The 22042-nt window shown below is 39.7% G+C and overlaps 1 protein-coding gene across 5 annotated transcripts in view; it reads left to right on the top strand.

Annotated features, from left to right (window-relative positions):
- The window catches only part of txndc16 (thioredoxin domain containing 16), a 48503-nt gene that overhangs the window by 12670 nt on the left and 13791 nt on the right, over positions 1-22042 (top strand). The window contains exons 2-17 of one of the 5 annotated variants that reach the window (XM_023797813.2): positions 721-1408; positions 7518-7600; positions 7743-7816; positions 8113-8187; positions 8283-8404; positions 8498-8588; positions 8673-8829; positions 9522-9688; positions 9780-9840; positions 9914-10031; positions 11637-11783; positions 11972-12031; positions 13556-13736; positions 14744-14880; positions 15542-15626; positions 16558-16696. In XM_023797813.2, the coding sequence (XP_023653581.2) occupies positions 7794-7816; positions 8113-8187; positions 8283-8404; positions 8498-8588; positions 8673-8829; positions 9522-9688; positions 9780-9840; positions 9914-10031; positions 11637-11783; positions 11972-12031; positions 13556-13736; positions 14744-14880; positions 15542-15626; positions 16558-16696 (1563 nt within the window). In that variant the 5' untranslated portion in view covers positions 721-1408; positions 7518-7600; positions 7743-7793. Of the gene's footprint in view, positions 1-720; positions 1409-7517; positions 7601-7742; positions 7817-8112; positions 8188-8282; positions 8405-8497; positions 8589-8672; positions 8830-9521; positions 9689-9779; positions 9841-9913; positions 10032-11636; positions 11784-11971; positions 12032-13555; positions 13737-14743; positions 14881-15541; positions 15627-16557; positions 16697-21729; positions 21980-22042 lie in introns of those variants that run through there. The other 4 variants (XM_023797815.2, XM_023797810.2, XM_023797811.2 and 1 more) reach the window with 4 other exon arrangements.

Raw genomic sequence — 22042 nt, 5'->3', positions numbered from 1 at the left:
GGGGATCGGTGCCATTGGCTTTGGATAAACTGAATTGAGAGTGCTGTCACTCTAGCTTCACAATCGCTTGTGGGATTGGAGTGCTGTCATTTCAGGGACTCCCCATGCCTGCATTCCCACCTGCCTCTCCCTCCTACTTATGCTGCCATAGCCATATCTGCCGGAGCATTGCACTTCATATTGCACTCATCTAACTTTTAGCACTGCCTATAGTCTCCCCTACTTTGACTAATTGCATATTTTATTTCCCCTACTTCTCCTGGGGGGTGCTGCCTGGAGCCCTCACTCTATCAAGATGTCCAGCACACCTTGCTACATGTGACATCGCCTCTACCAATGACGTCCGTGCATCCAGCTTGCCGTTCTGCCTGTGTCATTTTCCTTGTATTACCCGCTCCCTGCCTTCTGGTTGCCTGGCGATTGGAGGGAGCATTGGCACCGGCTTGCCATCTCCCCCCTGCTCCCTGTTTGTGTCTCAAAATTTACTGTATCTGACTCTCCCTGCCGGCTCCTGGAGGATGGGTTCCCCCTTTGAGTCTGTTCCCTCCCAAGGTTTCTTCCTTCTAGGGAGTTTTTCCTTGCCACTGTCGCCTATGGCTTACTCACTGGGGGCTTTGGGTGGGGATGCTGTAAAGCGCTTTGAGACGATGTAATGTTGTGATAATGCGCTATACAAAAATAAATTTGTTGTTGTTGGCTATCCACCCATTTCCGGTCTAGAACCTGTGCCATGGACTTGGAAGTGCTGATCCTCATCCCAGCCGCCTCACACACAGCTGCAAACCGCTCCAGTGCATGTTACAGGGCACAGCCTGACGACGCCAGCAGGACCACATCACGCACAAAAAGCAAAGATGTGATCCTGAGCCCCTGAGCTAGACCCCCTCCACCTCTTGGCTACAAATTCGGTCCTTAAAAGTTATGAACAGAATCAGTGACAAAGGGCAGAGTCCAACACACACTGGGAACAAGTTTGGCAATATGAACCAAACTCTCACTCCGTTTGTACAGGGATCTGAGATCCCGCAACAAAGGCCCTGTACCCCATAGTCCTGGAGCACTCCCGATAGGAGCTCCCAAGGGACATTGTCGTATGTCTTTTCCAAGTCCACAAAACACATGTAGACTGGTTGGACAAACTCCCATGAACCCTCCAGGGTCCATGCGAGGGTGAAGAGCCAGTCCAGCATCCCGCAACCAGGACAGAATCCACATTGTTCCTCCTGGATTTGAGATTCAACCAACGGGCGGGCCCTATTCTCCAGTACCGCAGCATAGACCTTCCCAGGGAGGCTAAAGAGCCTAATCCCCCTGAAGTTGGAACACATTCTCTGTGCTCTGCATGAGCTTATCTACGGGAGCAGCACTGTTCTACCTAAGCCTTTCGAGGTGAAGGGCATTGGATGAGGTAGCAGTGAGTGTGTCCTCATTTTCTGGCATCACCAGCTCATTCACAAAGTAGATGGGGAAGATGGGGAAGTGCGCTGCTGAAGGAGCACAGACACTGGGAACGGGGATTTAATTATGTTTGTGTTTTTTTATTAAAATTTTGGTTCTGCAGTTTGTAAAATATAAATAAAACTGCAATCTTTTTTCAAAGAAAACACAACTTACAGTTTTTAAGGTATTTTAAAATGTTCAAATAAAAGTCAGTAGGACTGTTATTTTTCTGCATCTCACAATTTAGATTCCTTACCTGGCTACAGATGATTCAGCTCCTCTGTCAGCTGATCCCTCCTTGCCCGTGGAGCTGCCGGCATACACTCCTTTGTTGGCACCAGCGCATGCAGTTCAGCATCATGCTTTCTAAAGTCATCTAATGTGTCCTCATTAATGTCCAGCAGACATCCATCACGCATGGCAATGTTTTGCAACATACAAAATGCCACAAAGAATGCTGTGACCTTCTGAGGGCTGTGTTGCATTGTTCCATCTGACTTGTCTAAACATCTGAAACTCAGATTTTCAGCAATCCTAATGTCCTTTCACTTGTAGTACATGCTTAATTCTGGTCATTAATTCAAAATATCTTTTTAATGCTATAGTTTGTTCCTTAATATATATATTGTTTTTCTTTTGGTGTTTGAGTCGATGTTTCATTAACCAAGAACATAAGAACATAAGAACATAAGAAATTTACAAACGAGAGGAGGCCATTCGGCCCATCAAGCTCGTTTGGGGAGAACTTAGCTAATATCTCAGAGTTGTTAAAATCTTATCTAGCTCTGATTTAAAGGAACCCATGGTTTTAGCTTCCACTACAATAGCAGGAAGACTATTCCATACTCTGACTACACGCTGTGTAAAGAAGTGCTTCCTCAAATTTGTTTTAAAATGTTCTCCCGCTAATTTCCACTTATGGCCACGAGTTCTAGTATTTAGACTAATATTGAAATAGTCATTTGGCTGAACAGCATCCAGACCCGTTAGAATCTTATAGACCTGAATCATATCCCCCCTTAGTCTCCTTTGCTCAAGGCTGAACAGATTCAGTTCCGCTAACCTCTCCTCGTAAGACATTCCTCTAAGACCAGGAATCATTCTCGTAGCTCTTCGTTGCACCTTTTCTAAGGCAGCAATGTCCTTCTTGAGGTATGGTGACCAAACCTGCACACAGTATTCTAGGTGGGGTCTTACCAAGGAATTATATAAGTGTAACATCACCTCCCTTGACTTAAACTCCACACATCTAGAGATATAACCCAACATTCTGTTCGCCTTTTTTATTGCTTCCCCACATTGGCGAGAGTGGGACATGGAAGCATCAACATACATACCGAGATCTTTCTCGTAATCAGCTACCTTTATTTCAGTGGAACCCATAAAATATCTGTACTGTATATTTCTGCTCCCTGCATGGATTACCTTACATTTATCTGTGTTAAATTTCATCTGCCAAGTATCAGCCCATTCGCTAATTAAATCCAGATCCCGTTGAAGCCTCTCTGCTGCTTGATTAGTATCTGCTACCCCGCCCACCTTAGTGTCGTCTGCAAATTTAACCAGTTTACTGTATGTATTCGTGTCAATATCATTAATGTAAATTAGGAACAATAGTGGTCCTAAAATTGAACCCTGCGGTACCCCACTATAAACGGAGGCCCACTGTGACATAGTGCCTCTAATAACTACTCGCTGCTTCCTATCAGTTAGCCAGTTTTTGATCCAAGCTGCCACAGTTCCTAAAATTCCTGCAGCTTTAAGCTTTAACAAGAGTCGTTTGTGGGGGACAACATCAAAGGCTTTCTGGAAATCTAAGTAAATCACATCATAGGCCTTTTTGTGATCAATTTCACTTGTAGCTTCCTCAAAGAACTCAAGCAGATTCGTTAAGCAGGATCTACCTCTCCTAAATCCATGTTGGCTATCCTTTATAATGTTATTTGCATCTAGGTAATCTACCATTTTCACTTGAATTATAGCTTCCATTATTTTTCCAGTAATGCTAGTTAAACTGATTGGCCTATAGTTTGCTGGATTACTTCTATCCCCTTTTTTGAATATGGGTGTTATATTAGCATGCTTCCAATCTGATGGTACCACACCCGCAGATAACGATTTCTGGAATATTAAAGTCAAAGGTTGGCTAATAATATCCCTCATCTCTTTCAAGACTAAAGGTAAGATGCCATCAGGCCCCTGCGATTTATTTATTTTGAGTTTAGCTAGGCTTAGTATCACATCAACCTCAGTTATACATATATTGGTCATAGACGATGCTGTATTCGTATTAATTGGTGGTAAATTACTTGTGTTCTCTATTGTGAACACCCTTGAAAAATAATCATTAAACTCGTTTACCATATCAATTTCGTTATCAATTATAAGGCCCTTACTATCCTGCAAATTAGTGATTTCAGCTTTTAGTGCTCTCTTAGAGTTAAAATATTGGAAGAAACCTTTACTGTCATGCTTAGCCTCCAATGCAATTTTTCTTTCTACATCCCTCTTTGATAGCCTAATGTCATTTTTTAACTCTGCCTGTAGACTTAGATACTCCTGCTTGATTTTGAAATCATTAGTTATTTTCCAGTTGTGGAACAGAGCCCTTTTCCTCCTGACTTTATTCTTAATTTCCTTAGTAAACCACCTTGGTTGTCGTTTCCTAGATTTAGCTTTGCTGGAAACAGGTATGAAGTCCTCTTGCACTTGCAACAATGTGCTTTTGAAAAATTCCCATGCCTCTTCAACTGTTTTGCTATTTAACTCTGTCCAGTTTACAGTTTCTAATTTCCGTCTCATACCATTAAAGTTAGCCTTCCTAACATTGTATACTTTTAATTTAGACTTTGCTCTTCGGACACTAAAATTAACCTCGAATTTAACCATGTTATGATCACTACCGTACAATGGGTCTAAAACCTCTAATTTTCCAATCCTATCCTGGTTATTACAAAAAACGAGATCAAGAAGGGCTTCTCCCCTGGTAGGAGTATTAACAAACTGAGTAAAAAAACAATCCTGTACTAATTCCACCATCTCAAGTTCATTTACAGAAGAGCCAGAGACTGTGTCCCACTGTATCCCAGGTAAATTAAAATCACCCATAACCACCACATCATTTTTATTACTCATAATCCTGATATCATCATATAATATTCTGCTTTCCTCTACAGCTACATTAGGTGCCCTATAACAAACCCCGACAATTAGGCCATTTGAATCTTTAGCATCAAGTTTGATCCATACAGCTTCTGAATTTTTATTTTTATCAGTGAGTTCCCTTGCCTGCAAGTTTTCTTTTACGTATACTGCAACACCACCTCCCTTCTTGCCTATCCGGTCTCTACGGAACAACGTATAACCATCCATATTATATTCATCACCATCATTGTCACTCATCCATGTCTCAGTTATTCCTATAATGTCGTAATTGTCTGACGAAATTAAAGCCTCTAAGTCATTAATTTTGTTTCTAATACTCCTAGCATTCAAATACAGACCACTAATGGTAGGCCTTTTACATTGTCTACTTTTAATATTTATTTGGGCTTTCCGTCTCTCCCCACATAAATTCATAACTGACCTCCCTGCCCCCCCAGTCCCTAGTTTAAACATTCCTCAACTATTCTGCACATACGCCTCCCCAATACACTGGTTCCCCTATGGTTCAGATGCAACCCGTCCGGCTTGAACAGGTCCCACCTGTTCCAGAAGGTCTTCCAGTGCCCCATAAACCTGAACCCCTCTTTCCTACACCACCATTTTAGCCACGCATTTAATCCCCTTATCTCAGCTAATTTTGCCTGACTTGCACGTGGCACGGGAAGTATTCCAGAGAATACCACCGTGGATGTTCTGCTTCTAAGCTTATCCGCGACTTCTATAAATTTATCTTGCAGAACAGCCCTTCTGCCCTTTCCTATGTCATTGGTGCCAACATGCACCACGACCACTGGATCCACCCCGGCTGGGGCCAAAAGCCTGTCCACTCGATCTGGAAGGTCCCCTACCTGGGCACCAGGCAGGCAAGACACCGTACGGGACCCTCTATCACGGGTGCACACATAACTATCTACACCTCTTATAATTGAATCCCCTACTACCACAACCTCCCTCCTACTGGGGTTAGGTGGCTCCTTGGTGCCCAAGGGCCCACCTGCCTCCCCAGTCTCTTCCGGCTCTAAAGCTGGAAGCACCTGAAAGCGGTTAGAAACCGTTACTTCAGGTGATGCCGCCTCTGTGAACTGTGTACGCCCTTTTCTACGTCTACGACCTACGTTCACCCAGCTCTCTCGACCTACCTGTTCATCATTCTCCCCCCTCCCCGCTTGTGACGTACACATAGTCTCCCTAGAAGGCGTATTAACTCTCTCCTTTAACTCATTGCTATGCTGGATGAGAGCCAGTCGCTCCTCTAGGTCACGAACCTGGACCATGAGTGAGTCAACTAACCCACATCGCTCGCAGACGAAGTCCGACTGGACGCAAGCATCCAGAAGGGCAAACATCTTGCAAACACAACACTGAGTTGGCCCCATAATTACCTAACTCACTATGTCCCCGTCCTTTACTCCCAGCCCAGTATATTAATAGAGATTATTTAAACTTTTAGTTGATCTAATTAACGTATAGTTAAAACAAAGTGCCGAGTACACTAAAGCACTAAATTAACACTTGCGTTAAATCGGTACTTTATTATAAATTATCCGGCAGCGTCAGCGATAACAACCTTTAAATTTTACTTTTAAAATAACCAAATTTACAATTACTTACCCGAGATTAACTTCCTGCTGAACCACGTTTAGCTAAACTAAAGCGAAGTTGCTCTAGGGAGGCCAAAAAACCACAAAAACCCTCTCAAAGCAGGCTACTGCCGGAGCGGGAAAAAAAGTGGAAAATGTCCTCCCGGCCCCGACCGGCGACCGAGCAAAGCTCCGGAGCAACTGACCTTTTAGAGTTAATGTTACCGATGTTCGATAATATTACCCGCGGGTGTTTGATGCGAAGGACGCAAACAGAAACGCCGCTCGCGCCCGCAGCTGTCGGTAACACTCACAAGGACAGACAAGTACACACGTAAAAATAAGAGTAAAAAATGAAAACAACAACAACCACCCACGTAACCGTGCTGGCACACAAACGCTCAAATATACCTTTACAGATAATTCAAATCAAATTAACCGCTTCAACAGGCACACAACACAACACAAGTGCACACAGCGACTACACCACTCCCGATCAGTACAGCAATCCCAGCAGCCTCTACAGCAATCCCAGCAATCCTCAGCAATCCCAGCCTTTCCAAACAGAAGTGATCAGGAAGACTATTCCATAAAGGTAATAGTATAACCAGTATGATTACATGAAAGGACCAGGTATGCTGTATGATAAAACATATATAAATGACCTAAAATAAAATAAACCATTAGTGTACTTCCTGTGTCCACGAGCATTGTGCACCCGCATGTTTCTGAAACGTGCTCCTTAAATACCGTTTAACAATGCACCAGTGACCTTAGACATGGTTTTTGTTGGTCATTTCACTGCCTTAAAATAGCATTCTTTTTACAAGGGACATAAATTATTGCTCTGTGTCATGGGATAAAAGAGTTAATTAGTGCATTTAAAGTTAAAGGGCAGCCTAGAATTTGACTATGCCATCACCACAAAACCACTTCATAGAATGTCAGACATGCACTGTTACATACTCTTTCCATGTTATAAAAGAAACTTGTTTTATTTGACTTATATTTTCATTTATAGTTGTTCACTCAAGTTTCCAATTAATAAGAATAAAAAATCTGTAGTTTTTGAAATAAATGGAGAAGTGGCGAAAATCTGTGGTGTGCAAAAACTTTTGCCTGGTAGTGTATAAGTCAGTTATATATTATTATGTTCTTATTTAATATTTGTTAATTTTACCACTCAGTATTAAATAGTGTGGTGGGAGGTTAATGGTATAAAAAGGCTTAATTTTTTTTTTTAATTTACAGGGGGTACGAGATGGATGTTTATTATACACCGCAAGAGATACTATGCTTAATAACTTTATTAATTTGCCCTTTTTGTTTCAGTTACTCCAACAATTGGGCTTTTCCTGGAGCAGCTGGAAAAATCTGCAAATGCTTTAGATGATTATGGCATTCTAGTTGCTAAGGTAATGAGAAAAACCAGGAGAATACAGGACTGCTTAAGTCATTTAATCTGGTACCTTTTGGAAAATACCTGTGGAAAAATCACTAATCACTTTTAATATTACTTGTGACTGTCATGTAAAATATTTAATGTAAAACTTTTAGGTGAACTGCAGTGAAATACCTGTCCCAAAGTATTGTACTAAGGAACTCGTTATGAAGAAAGCATATTTGTTTCGGTATGTTTTTTTGTTTCACTTCTTCTTTTTGAAGTATCTTTATTTTAAGTTCAAATATTGTTAAATAGAATGATGAAAATAATGTGTATCTAATGTAATGCAATGTGTCTGACTTGAATTGTTTCTGAAAAAAAGATTGTTTCTGGAAACTGGTTTTTGACCAGTATGTATAAAATCTACTTAAATTCTCTTAGGAGGCATGTATAAACATTGTGCAGTTACAGTACATATCTGATCAGTCTCAAACATGCACCAGAAATAGCCTTTTTCTGATTGGTCCTTTTCTCTTTTGCTAGGGGCTCTGAGCTTATGAAGAGCTTTGTTACTGACACCGTGTTTGATGTCAGTGCCATTGTGGCTCATGTTCTTTTGTGAGTAGCTAATTTAAATCCATCTTAATTGCAGTATGTATGGTGTGATCCTGCTTATGGTTTTTGAAATTCTTTATGTTTTTGTGTTCCCTCAGTACTGTGCTCTTTAATGAACTGAGGATTGTGCAGACACCAGAGGAGCTCTGGAGCATAGAGAAGAATGTCAAAGGAAAGACTGACATTGTTCTCACGCAGATCGTGACTCTAGGACTCCCAGGTATGTCATGGTAATCATGAGAGATGTGGCCACCTAATGGTTTTCCGCTCTACAACAAACCAGTCTGGTCTTCATCATTTTGTTTGTTTGTAGAGCACAGAGCAGTGATGGAGGCTGCATTTGTTTATGGAGCCAAATACCAATTTGTGCTGACAGCAGGAGGCTCAGTGATAAAGTATTTGGGGTCAGTAGAAATGTTAAAGCCCTGAAACATAACTGTGATGTGGAGTGTTTGTCATGTTATAGTGTAGTTCTTTAACTTCTGCAGTGTGGAAGACTCATCCTCTCCGCAGTCACGCTTGTGGTTTCTGCACTGTAAAGAGGTCTTGCAGCAGAGTGACCCCTGCCCCTACACAGTCATGAGGAGAGCCCTCACTACACTCAATATCTATACCTTCCTACAGCTGATGGAAGCACCATTAGTGGTGAGAGGTCTAAACTGTGTCCCTGTTGGTTATCAAGCCTGGCAATATGATTACTAGGGCTTAAGATATGTTATGATAATATTTACATACCTTAGAAAAAGGTAATGGAACTTGTAATAGTAGTAATAGTATTGTGATTTAAAACTAATTAGTAATATCAAAGCCTACTTATGACAACTTCTGTAGGTTATACTTGGATTGCAAAACTTTCTGTTTGGTTCACTTAATATTACTATGCTTTTTCCCAAAATTGTTACATATAGATGGAGTTCAAGTAGCTCAAGGTGTTTCACTGACATGGATTATCTGGTCACCCTAAAGCTGTATTCTAACATGTTGCTTGCAAATTAAGCAAAATGCAGTATGTTTGTATTTATATTTAAATTCCTTATGCAGTTTTTTGTGCCCCTCCTATATACCCTGTTATTCTTTCATATTTGGCCTGTATTTTCCAAAATGAGACACTACACAAAAAAGTCAATACAGCTTGTGGAAATAAATGTGTTGTGCTGCTTTTTGATGTGTGTTCTGCATGAGAAACATGTGTTTGACACCAGTGCTGCATCAAACACAGTGAAACTTAAGTGATGGGCGCTGCATGTATTTTTATATTTGCATGTTTTAGCCGGTGTTTCACAGACCTTTTTGCTTTCCCCCTTCTGCCATGTACCTTTTGTTTTTTGCATACATAGACGGAGGCATCAGCTGGCCCATCAGAGGTGAAACTGCCATACAGCCATCTGCATGCTCCTCTGCTCTTTCTCTTCTCTCAAGCCGACACCCTTGCTCTCGACAGAATGACTGCTGAGACTTTGGCCTGGAGGTTGCGGGGTGAGCTTGTGGTGGTGCTCATCCGCAGGTTTGTACAAGAAACTTAGGTCTGATTTTATAATTATGCCTATAATTAGTCATGCAAATTGACACAATTCACTTGTTTTGGGGTGGTACAGGGACAGCCTGGATGCGAAAACATCTCTGGAATATAATGCTGCTTACAGGCTTCCTGGAGAGGTAAATAAAATATCTGACTTTTCAAAGGGTTTAATATTTAACTTTGTTTTGAAATGATATCTCTGTTTTTTAGGGATCAGAAATAAAATACTTTACCTTAAAAAGCACTGAGGAAGCCGTTGATCTATTCCGGGAGAAGATTGTTCAGGAAGAAGAGGAAGAGGACGACTACAATGATTGGACTGTCCTTGGTATATACATTTTTGTATGTGTCTTTGACATTTTCCCCCAAATTTTAATAAATTAATGTGGAGATAAAATGCAATTAGGATTAAATTAATATACACTGACTTTCAGCACTTTTACATTCACTGTTGGGTGGGCCCATTGATATAATGTTTGAGACAAACTAATGTGTAGTTTTCCAAACAGGTTGGTGGTGACCCTGATCTTATTTCAGGATGCACTAGCAACCGCCTGGACAGGATGCCAGTCTATTGCAGGGCATGCTCACACCACGGGTGATTTAGAGATGCTAGATCACTTATCACCAGTTTGATTTTGGACTGGAGAAAATTCATAATGCATAATTATTTGGAATAAGGCACAGAAGAGTGTCCTCCCCACCTGACTTTGTCTCACCCTGGGATGCCCAGGAGTGTCCTCCCCACCTGACTTTGTCTCACCCTGGGATGCCTAGGAGTGTCCTCCTCACCTGACTTTGTCTCACCCTGGGATGCCCAGGAGTGTCCTCTCCATCTCACTTTATCTCACCCTGGGATGTCCAGGAGTGTCCTCTCCATCTCACTTTATCTCACCCTGGGATGTCCAGGAGTGTCCTCCCCTCTTGACCTTGCCACACCCTGGGATGTCTAGGAGTGTCTTCCTCACTTGACTTTGTCCCATCCTGGGATGTACTGGAGCCCCCATCTTGCTGGTGGTCTCGCCTCATCATTGTAAAATCTATAGCTTTTCTCCATGAATTTGTCATAGACTTAGCTGAGGGCAGGAGGGTTATTCATATTTATTACACGGCTCTCTGGAATGCTTGATTCTGATTGGTCAGTTGAGACATTTTCAGGTTCGTTCTTTTCAAATAATAACCGTTCCAAAGTAATAACGCATAGCCGGTACTACTTGTATGTTTAAAATTCTTCCGCGCCAACAAAGATTACCGTTTAAAAATGTTAATTTAAAACAAATATGCCAATAAAATGTTTCAAATTCATATTCATGTCCAGTTTTTTTCCTTATGTGGCAAGTAGCCGTGTAATAAGTGGGATAATGTACGGGCAGCCGGTAGTTATCGCGAAATAAGCCCCTTCAGTGTGATACAAGACCCTCCGCTTCGCATCGGGTCCTGATCACACTGTCGGGGCTTATTTCTGCGATAACTACCGGCTGCCTGTACATTATCCCTTACATGCCAAACATTAAGCAGTTATGAGACATCTGTGATCATGTCATAAACCTTTCTGAGATGTTTCCAGAAAGTGGTGCCATTTTGGCTATCCCGACACAGTCAGAAACAGTCATCTACTAGCTCTGTTAATTGACTTGAGTGAAACTAGAACTATAGCAGTACGGTGGATAATGGATAGAAACTCTTGTGAGTTCCTTTAGAGGGCAAAATTATAAATTAATAATTTAAAATAAAAATTATGTTAAGAGCAACTATGGATTTGCTCTACTTAGAAGCTTAGAACTCTGTGTCCAGAAGCTAGTGAGTTCAAATACCAACATCTGCTAAAGAATTGTCAGTACTTGATTTATTTTGCCTGCTTTTGTACTAATGCTTTTAATAGAGTAGACTGCCTTTTAATGCTAATGGATTTCTGTCTTTCTGATGCTGTCAGATGTTTTAGATGATGAGGTGGTGGACACTGTATATCAGTACAGGGATGTGGAGTTGGATTTGGGACCAGTATCTGAATTGACAAAACATACCTTTGATGCAGTTGTGAAAGGAACAGATATTATTGTGGTGCTCTTCTTTGTCAGATGTAAGTGGCTTTACATTTTCAATCAAGTATAGTATACTATTGGTACATTTAAATCATATTAAATAAAACCAAATGGACACACCAGTTTTGAACTTACAGTGAAGAATAATTAATTACATTCAAATTGTATGGTTGTCTTGGAAAAGTGACTTCTGAAATACTTGGTTTTTTTTTTGGTTGTTCTTAAGGGGATGCAGTGTCCATGGCTCTCTTGCAGTCTTTTAAAGAAGTTGCTAATACATTAGAAGGTAAGAATATACCTTATGCTTTTCAAGTACAAGGAATTTGGTTAGCATGTTGCTGCAGGAAATCATGTGTCTTCCTGGCTCTTATGCAGCAGTTTCTGTCACTTAATTTGTTTTGATGTCCACTTCATCCCACACAAATGCTGAGGCTTGGAGAACAGGCAGACCAGCTCATAAGTTTGAGCTGACATTCTTCCCCTGACAGTTGTTTTTAAATTTTAAGGTGTGTTTTGGGTAGTTCTCTTCCCTGAAGAACAAGGGGCTATCCAGTTGGTATAGAATTGACTGTGGTAGCAATGTGAGTGTCACATGGCTTTAGTAAAGATCAATAAGTCTCTCACCAGTAAAGTAACCCTAGACCATGCCACTGTCTCCTTCAGGCTTAACATTTGTAACCAAACTTGCAGAATTGTGTGATCACCCTCTATGTGTCTGACAAAGGCATGTGAAAGGGCCACAAATATGTCTAACTTATAGTTCTCACAGAAAGTCTTGGGAGGCTTGCTTAATTCAGTAAAAATATTGCAAATTTAGTGGTTTCATAACAAAAGTCCACTGATAAGCAATGTTTAATGCATCTGCACATATCTTCCACACAGACATTTTATTTGTATTAAGTGTCATAATTTATTTGACTGACTCAGTCAGTATTGTTCTTGCCATTTTGCTATTAATTGCAATTGTAGTCATTGGCTGAAAAAAGGGATACGTCACACATATATTAGGTGTTTTATGTTATTGCAAAGGTGTTACTAATTAAAAAGCACCCAAAGGGACTGCTTGTTGATGAACTTCTTAACTCAGAACAGTTATTTTAAAACTACAATTTGGTTCAAAGTATTTCTACTTGTAAAGTATGTTTTACTTAAAACTACTGGTTGTTTCTCATGTGATATATTTTTTGTAAACAAATGAGTAAATAATAATAATTGATACTTCATTAATCTCCATGGGGAAAATCTCCTTACGCCTCCCCCAACTTGCGCTCTGTAGGTGAGAGCAAGCTGGCTATGAAGGGCAGCCACTCATAGCAGTACCCAGGGATCTGGAGGTTAAGGGCCTTGCTCAAGGACCTGCGGATGTGCCAAGGCCGGGCTCCAACCAGTGACCTTCTGATCACAGGCACAGAGGCTTAGCCCATTGAGCCACACGCTGTCCCCAAAGTAATGATTTTTGTAATAAAACAGATAAATTAGCAATATTTTTACTGAATTAAGCAAGCATCCCAAGACTTTTTGTGAACACTTTATATATACCAGTTAATCCGTAATTCTGACATGAACTCCTGTGAATATACAAACATACGTATTTTAAAGTCTAGATAATTATGATTGCGTACTTAAACAGGTGCACTCAAACTTTGAGTTTGAACTAATCAAATATGAAATGACATAAAACAATGTGCTCATGAAAATCCTTCATTCATGAATGTGAATCTGCCTTTTTGCCTCCTAAAACAGGACAGTATAGTTTAGGACATGAAAGTATGCATGCAGTATTTCTCTGTACATGCTTTATATGATGCAGGCATGCTTGCAGGGGTTCCCAACACGCTGCTTACCTCAGTGGACTGTGGTGAGTGGGCGGACTTATGCGGCAGCGAGATGGTCTCTTCCTTCCCCACAATAAGGACGTACCGCCGATGGGAGCCACCACAGACCTACAGAGGCATGCTGGGAGCAGAGGCTCTTCACAGGTACATTAGCCGGTAGGTACTGTCTCTGAGCTTTCTCCCTTTTCTCCAATCATGGCCCATTGAGCTGAACTGCTAAGAAGTAACAAAGAGACACTTATGAAGGACAGTTTTGATGCTGTTTTCCCCATTTATTTCCTATTGAATTAATCTGAAGAGCAGAAGAATGAAATGTTGAACCATAAAAGAGGAATGTCTTACGAGGAGAGGTTAGCGGAACTGAATCTGTTCAGCCTTGAGCAAAGGAGACTAAGGGGGGATATGATTCAGGTCTATAAGATTCTAACGGGTCTGGATGCCGTTCAGCCAAATGACTATTTCAATATTAGTCTAAATACTAGAACTCGTGGCCATAAGTGGAAATTAGCGGGAGAACATTTTAAAACAAATTTGAGGAAGCACTTCTTTACACAGCGTGTAGTCAGAGTATGGAATAGTCTTCCTGCTATTGTAGTGGAAGCTAAAACCATGGGTTCCTTTAAATCAGAGCTAGATAAGATTTTAACAACTCTGAGCTATTAGCTAAGTTCTCCCCAAACGAGCTTGATGGGCCGAATGGCCTCCTTTCGTTTGTAAATTTCTTATGTTCTTATGTTCTTATGTTCTTAAAACCACTTACTGAGAAATGTGCAAGCAGAGATATGTGAGATTTCCTGCGGAGTATGTCATGCCATCCTCAGAAAAGACACATTTATTTGGTCTTATTCCCTGAGGCTTGTAATGTTCTATTCATTTTTTATGATTTCCAAATTTATTAGGTACACTGAAAACATCATCTTATATACACTCAGTGGCATGGATTTATGTGAAAATGCTTATGCAAATTGTGCTAATCCTGGATATGTGGTATATTAAAACAATTTAGGCACTAATGTTCTGCATTTTATAAGTTGTAATTACTGGCACTGAAGGTAAAATGTAATTTTTCCGCTTAGCTCAGGTACAGTGTTGCAGGTGCTGCTCTGTGTAGATGTCCTATTGAGCCCCTGATCCCTGCATGCTGTTGTTCTCATATTGGGTAGGTGCCATGTGTTGCTCCCTGTCATCTTGTTCTCTGAGGATGAAGTCTGGTCCTTCCTGAAGGAAGACATCTACCACAGATACACTTCGCTTTCTCCTGGCACAGTTCTAGGCCTTTTGAGTTCAGTTCAGGACCCAGGTACTATCATTAAAATTTTTTTTTTGCTTGTTTGCTCGCTTGAACATAATTTAGCATAATGTCATCTCATTCTCTAAATGTTTGAATTTCAGTATGATATAGTCCTGTGTTCATAGTCTGCTTGCGGTGGACACAAAACACCATATACAAAGGTACTGAAAGGAGAAAATGTTAGACAGCATACAAGGTTTATACAAATACAACTGAATTTTAACTTGAAAGAAGAGCAGCTGTCACCTTAGGAGTGATGAAAGCTGGTGTGCAGATATAAGAACCCACAGTGATACGATGACTCTGCCAGCTATAGAGAGGCGGGGCGCAAGAGCTGCACCCCACTCAGACTAGTGTCTTGCCAGATACACTGCTTAGGCGCTGGCATTTATTTTGAGTCATAGGAAAAAGGTACAACTGTTACACGTTGTTGAACTCTCCGCAAGACATTTTTCTGTACTATTTGAAATGCAATGTTTCCCTCAATTTGAAATAATGTAATCTCAAAACATTTTTATAGCCCCCCCTCAGGATTGACAACGAGCACACTGACCTTATGGTATTTTTTTGTTTTAGCTAACACAATGTGTGTAACGTTTTAATTCAGTCACTCAATTCCATAATGGATGGTGTATAATGTTTAAATATTTTGTATTCCCGCCTTTTCCAGGAAGATTTATGTTTGAAGAAGCAGCAAGAGTTCTGAGGGGTGAAACTACACTAGGACTTTTTGTAGACCACCAGGCAGAGAAATGGTATCTATTGGAAATTACTTGTCTGTTTGCAGTGTGCATGGTGTCTGGGTTTGTTTCATTTAAGTTGAAAAATACTCTTTGTTTTTCTGTGGAATGTTTATTAATGGCCTTTAAAGTTTCTTTCATAATACTTCCTTAAGATGCCTGGAAAAATTCTGTCAAATAAGTTTGTTTTGTTTTCTCATGTTGATCTGATGGTTCCGTGGAATAATGCATGATATAAAGTCCACAGTTGGATAATGACATTTTGCCTGCTTTGCAACTGTTTTGTGTGGGATTATTTCATGTGGGGAAGCAATAAAAAAGGCGAACAGAATGTTGGGTTATATCTCTAGGTGTGTGGAGTTTAAGTCAAGGGAGGTGATGTTACACTTATATAATTCCTTGGTAAGACCCCACCTAGAATACTGTGTGCAGGTTTGGTCACCATACCTCAAGAAGGACATTGCTGCCTTAGAAAAGGTGCAACGAAGAGCTACTGTACGAGAATGATTCCTGGTCTTAGAGGAATGTCTTATGAGGAGAGGTTAGCGGAACTGAATCTGTTTAGCCTTGAGCAAAGGAGACTAAGGGGGGATATGATTCAGGTCTATAAGATTCTAACGGGTCTGAATGCTGTTCAGCCAAATGATTATTTCAATATTAGTCTAAATACTAGAACTCGTGGCCATAAGTGGAAATTAGCGGGAGAACATTTTAAAACAAATTTGAGGAAGCACTTCTTTACACAGCGTGTAGTTAGAGTATGGAATAGTCTTCCTGCTAGTGTAGTGGAAGCTAAAACCATGGGTTCCTTTAAATCAGAGCTAGATAAGATTTTAACAACTCTGAGCTATTAGTTAAGTTCTCCCCAAACGAGCTTGATGGGCCGAATGGCCTCCTCTCGTTTGTAAATTTCTTATGTTCTTATGTGTAACCTTATTGTTTTCAGGGCCAAAAATTATGGTGTTCAGCTCCCAGCCCTGTTTGTCTGCAGAGGTCTTGATGTCCCTATGGAGACCTATTCCCTTCATCTTTCCAGTACCAAAGAGTTGGTAGCAGACATCCAGAGAGCTCTACATGGGAGTTTTGTAAGTCTTTTGATGTTCCGACCTGATATACCAAAATCACCCGGAACATTTTTAATATTTGCTTATTTTCTTTACCTGGGCAATGTCTGTCATATTGGTGAAATTACTGCTCATGTATTTGTTAAATGGAAGTGTAAAGAGACATATATTTATTGGTTCATTTTTGCTAAATAAAGAAAATTCACCTAATATCAAAGTAATGATAATGATGTGCAATCTGAACTTCTTGCTTGCATAATTAGCTTTAATGGTGTCTGAAGGGATAGGTTTCTGTACACTTAGTTACATAATTACATATAACATGCATATATGCTGAACCCTTACAAAATTCTTGAGACAAAATTTTACTTGGATATTAAAGATATATATACAAATTAATATTCAAATCAGAATATTATCGTACATAATACCCTTAGGAAAGAGCAGAACATGTTCTTTTTAAGAACTAGCTGCTTATTTGCATTTCTCGTTTTTATGCTATGGATATGTTCAGTGTGTATTTCAGTGCCCCATTCATAAAATGCAAGTGTTTGCTTAGGTGAGCTGGAGTGGGAGTTTTCAGCCATGTGTGTTTCCCTTCACTCATTTGGCATCTATTAATCTGTGTTTTCTTATGAACTGTAACTTTTTTTTTTTTTTTACTATTACAGCTGTATTGACAATATCTCATTGGAAAGCTTAAAAAGGGTACTTTTTATGGTGTGTGAACTTGACCAGTGGTTTTAGGTGTAGAAAAAGTGCTATATCTCAGAGGGATCTTTTAATAATATGTAATTCATATGTCAAGTTTAATCAAAATAAAAAATGGAGATTTGTTGAATTAAATGGAGATTTGTTAAAAATGGAATGTCCCATATACAGTGGGGTCCAAAAGTCTAAGACCACATCAAAAATCTTTTATAGTTTTATGTAAACTGGGAAATAATCAGAAAGTTTTTGATACCTCTTTTCCTCGAGTGCCGTGCTGGTGCTAGTGTCAATCCTGACAGGGAGCTGGTTTTTATTATGGTTAAAAATATCATGTATAACAGATGACGAGTACCCACAGGACGACTGGCATGTAACATTTCTGAGTTCATTAAAGAATGTTTTTCACAGAGAATGTTTAGGCTAATGCTAACTTAAGCTTTGGTTCCTAAGTTAGGTAAGACTGTTTGTTGAATTTTGCTGTGTAGACTTTGCAGTTGTACAGAATTGTAGAAATTTGTTAATAATTTGCTCTGTACTACAAATGCAGCCTGCTTCCTCCAGCTCTTCTTTAATTTCTGCATGTTCTCAGCAAATGCAAATAAAACATCAAACACAAAACTGAAAGAATGCCTCTAAGTGGCAGCAAAGGGAAGGGTGAAAGCAGATGACATTTGACCTTGTGAATGCGCTATCAAAACTATTTGATAGATGTACACCTGGCATTAAAGGAAAGAAACCACAGCTGTATAGGATATTTGGCCTTGTAAACAGAGTAACTCTTAAGGGTATTTTATGGATTTTTTTCATTCTTAGAATGAAACGAATCTATTTGAGTTCTTTGAGGAAGCTACAAGTGAAATTGATCACAAAAAGGCCTACGATGTGATCTACTTAGATTTCCAGAAGGCCTTCAATGTTGTCCCCCACAAATGGCTCTTGCTAAAGCTCAAAGCTGCAGGGATTTTAGGAACTGTGGCAGCTTGGATCGAAAACTGGTTAACTGACAGGAAGCAGCGAGTAGTTATTAGAGGCACAATGTCACAGTGGGCCTGCGTTCTTAGTGGGGTACTGCAGGGTTTAGTTTTAAGACCACTATTGTTCCTAATTTACATTAATGATATTGACACCAATACATACAATAAACTGGTTAAATTTGCAGACAACACCAAGGTGGGTGGTGTAGCACATACTGATCTAGCAGCAGAGAGGCTGGGCTGATACTTGGCAGATGAAATTTAACACAGATAAATGTAAGGTAATCCATGCAAGGCGCAGAAATATAAAGTACAGATATTTTATGGGTTCCACTGAAATAAAGGTAGCTGATTACGAGAAAGATCTCGGTGTGTATGTTGATGCCTCCATGTCCCACTCTCACCAGTGTGGGGAAGCAATAAAAAAGGCCAATAGAATGTTGGGTTATATCTCTAGGTGTGTGGAGTTTAAGTCAAGGGAGGTGATGTTACATTTATATAATTCCTTGGTAAGACCCCACCTAGAATATTGTGTGCAGGTTTGGTCACCATACCTGCTCAAGGCTAAAGGAGACTAAGGGGGGGGGCATGATCCAGGTCTATAAGATTCTAACGGGTCTGGATGCTGTTCAGCTAAATGGCTATTTCAGTATTAGTTTAAATACTAGAACTCGTGGCCATAAGTGGAAATTAGCGGGAGAACATTTTAAAACTAATTTGAGGAAGCACTTCTTTACACAGTGTGTAGTTAAAGTATGGAATAGTCTTCCTGCTAGTGTAGCAGAAGCTAAAACCCTGGGTTCCTTTAAATCAGAGCTAGATAAGATTTTAACAACTCTGAGCTATTAGTTAAGTTCTCCCCAAACGAGCTTGATGGGCCGAATGGCCTCCTCTCGTTTGTAAATTTCTTATGTTCTTATGTGTAACCTTATTGTTTTCAGGGCCAAAAATTATGGTGACAACAACTCTGAGCTATTAGTTAAGTTCTCCCCAAACAAGCTTGTAAATTTCTCATGTTCTTATGTTTCTTAAGACACATTGTATACGTGACCAATTGGAAGTGATCACATTTTGAGACAGATCACCCCTAAATTGAAGCAATAGTGATAGCTATAAGAAGGGCAGCCTCAGATACTTGATCCTGTTAGCATGATAACTCAAAAAGTATTTGACAGATTTTTTTAAGCTTTACATATAATTCTGAGAAAAATTGCACCAAAACCGAAGCAACAGTGCTCAGTGACATCAAAGAGAACTACCACGACGTAACTCTATTTGATATTATTACTGAATTTAATCTATTTGATTCTTAATGGCTCTTATTGCCACTTCACAAAAACATTACATGGATGAAAATTTACATCTGGGAGACCTGAGACAAATACTCCAAAAAAAAACTGCAGTGAGACGTGGCAACAGAGGATGGAATTATCAGCAACAGGGGGTGGTAGAAGGCCAAACGAGAGGCTGCAGCAGTTATCTCATGAACACAGCCATCTACCATCTAAACATACACTGCCTGGCCAAAAAAAAAGTCGCAGAGTTTAATATTTTGTTGGACCTCCTTTGAGTTTGATTGTGGTGCACATTCATTAATGCATTGTTTCCATGTGCTTATGCAGCATCGTAAAAAAATTTTCACGCAGATTTTCATTAATTTCTCGTCAAGATATTGTATTGGTAGATAGATGAGTTGAACCACTCCGTAAAGTCTTCTTCAGCACATCTCAGACTTTCAGTGGGGTTAAGGTCAAAACTGTGCCGCCCAATTCATGTGTGAAAATGATTCCTTGCAATCACTAAACCACTGATCCATTGATGGGATAAACTGGCCATTTAGTAGATTCAGGTATTCAGCTGACTTCACCTTATTGCAGCATAACGTTGCTAAGCTTTAATGAAGATGCTGTCATTGGCTTTTAAGTACTTGCTGATTTAAATTCAAGCGGTCACTTTTTTTTGGCCACACAGTGTATTTCTGTGGATCATTTTGCAAAATTCCCAGGTCAGTGAATTTTAAAGTGAGGGGCACGAGATGATCTTATGAATATTCTAAAATAAAATTTGTAATTTATTTTCATCGCCATCCTAGCTCAGCAAATTTTGTCTGGTAGCCAGTAAGTGAAATTTATCAGGGGGAATTTGTGGGGGAATTTAATTAAAGTGGGACTTTAAGGTGCAGGGTAGTAGTAAGAGGTATTATAGTATTATTTTTGTTATGATGCATTATTTTTGTTCTGTGAAATTTATTGTCAGGGGATTTAATTGTGTCACTTGGTTATAGTCTTACCCAGTGACGAAAGAACAGGCACAGATCTGCTGGATTGACATATAATAAAGATTGACTTTAGTGATCCAAGAAGAAAATTCTAGTGCATGCAGCAGCAAGAGCATAGTGCACAGACGAACTTAGATATAGTTCCAAACAGACAAGCACACATGGTTCAACAACAACACACATAGTGCAAAGTAAATGTAGTGCAGATAAAAAAAAATTAAAAAAAATACACATTATATAAATAAATGAAATATTCTGAACAGAGTGTGATACTGAAAATAAATATTCATTCAAACCAGACACAGGATTATATATTTCAGTATGGAGTAATCATAGAATATACAGGACTGGAGCAAGCAGTAATCAGTGGCAGTTCTACACCATTTCAACTTTGGGGGGATTGGGGCCAGTTATTCTGTTAGGGGTGCATTTGACCTTGAAACTCACCCAGGGTCTTCAAGGGTTCCTCTGTGTGTTGTCACCCACTGCCACATGATTGCTATTATGTAAATATGGTTTAAATGTCTACTGAATGACATTGTTGAAGGGCAAAAGTTGGAACAAAAGTTATGCAAGTATTAAAATATTTTTTAGATAGTTTGTTGCCCATTACTCTATATATTGTTGCAATTACTGACACAGTTATGCCGTGGATGTTCATTTGTAATTTTAATAATAATTTTACATTTTGAAAACACTTCTGTCATTACAATCTCAGGACAGTTACACTGAAGGACAAGCTCAATGATTCAAGCTCAATGATTCAAGCTCAATGATTCCTTAATTTAACAGTTTGCAAGTCAAATATTTCTGGGTCAAAAAAGGATAAGAGTTGAATGACTTAATATTATATTTATATGCAGACATGGACAAATTTGTTGGTACCCTTCCACAAAAAAACAAAAACACACAACTATCTCTGAAATACGTTTAATGGCATCACTTACTGTTTATTCCATATTTAACACAAAACAGACTTTGCTTTTGATTATTGATTCAGTTGAATATTTTATTGAATTAAACAAATAAAAATGGCACAGACAAAAAAGATGGTAGCCTTAATTTAATATTTTGTGGCACTTCTCTTGCAGCAATCATTGCCGAAAAGTGATCTCTGTACTTCACAAGGTGATGCCTGCATTTGTCAACAGGTAGTTTGGCCCACTCTTTCTGTACAAACTGCTCAAGCTGTCTCAGGTTTGAAGGGTGGCGTCTCCACACTGCAATTTTCTGAAATTTCCATAGATGTTCAATAGGATTAAGATCTGGGCTCATGGAGGGTCATTTAAGGATAGTCCAATGTTTTTTTTTCTCAGCCGTTCTTGAGTGCTTTTAGCTGTATGTTTTGGGCCATTATCCTGTTGGAGGCCCTATGACCTGCGACTGAGGCTGAGCTTTCTGACA

This window comes from Paramormyrops kingsleyae, chromosome 14 (genome assembly GCF_048594095.1).
Source record: "Paramormyrops kingsleyae isolate MSU_618 chromosome 14, PKINGS_0.4, whole genome shotgun sequence".
NCBI lineage: Eukaryota > Metazoa > Chordata > Actinopteri > Osteoglossiformes > Mormyridae > Paramormyrops > Paramormyrops kingsleyae.
Note: the sequence above shows the minus strand (reverse complement) of the source record. Positions and strands in the feature narration are given on the sequence as shown.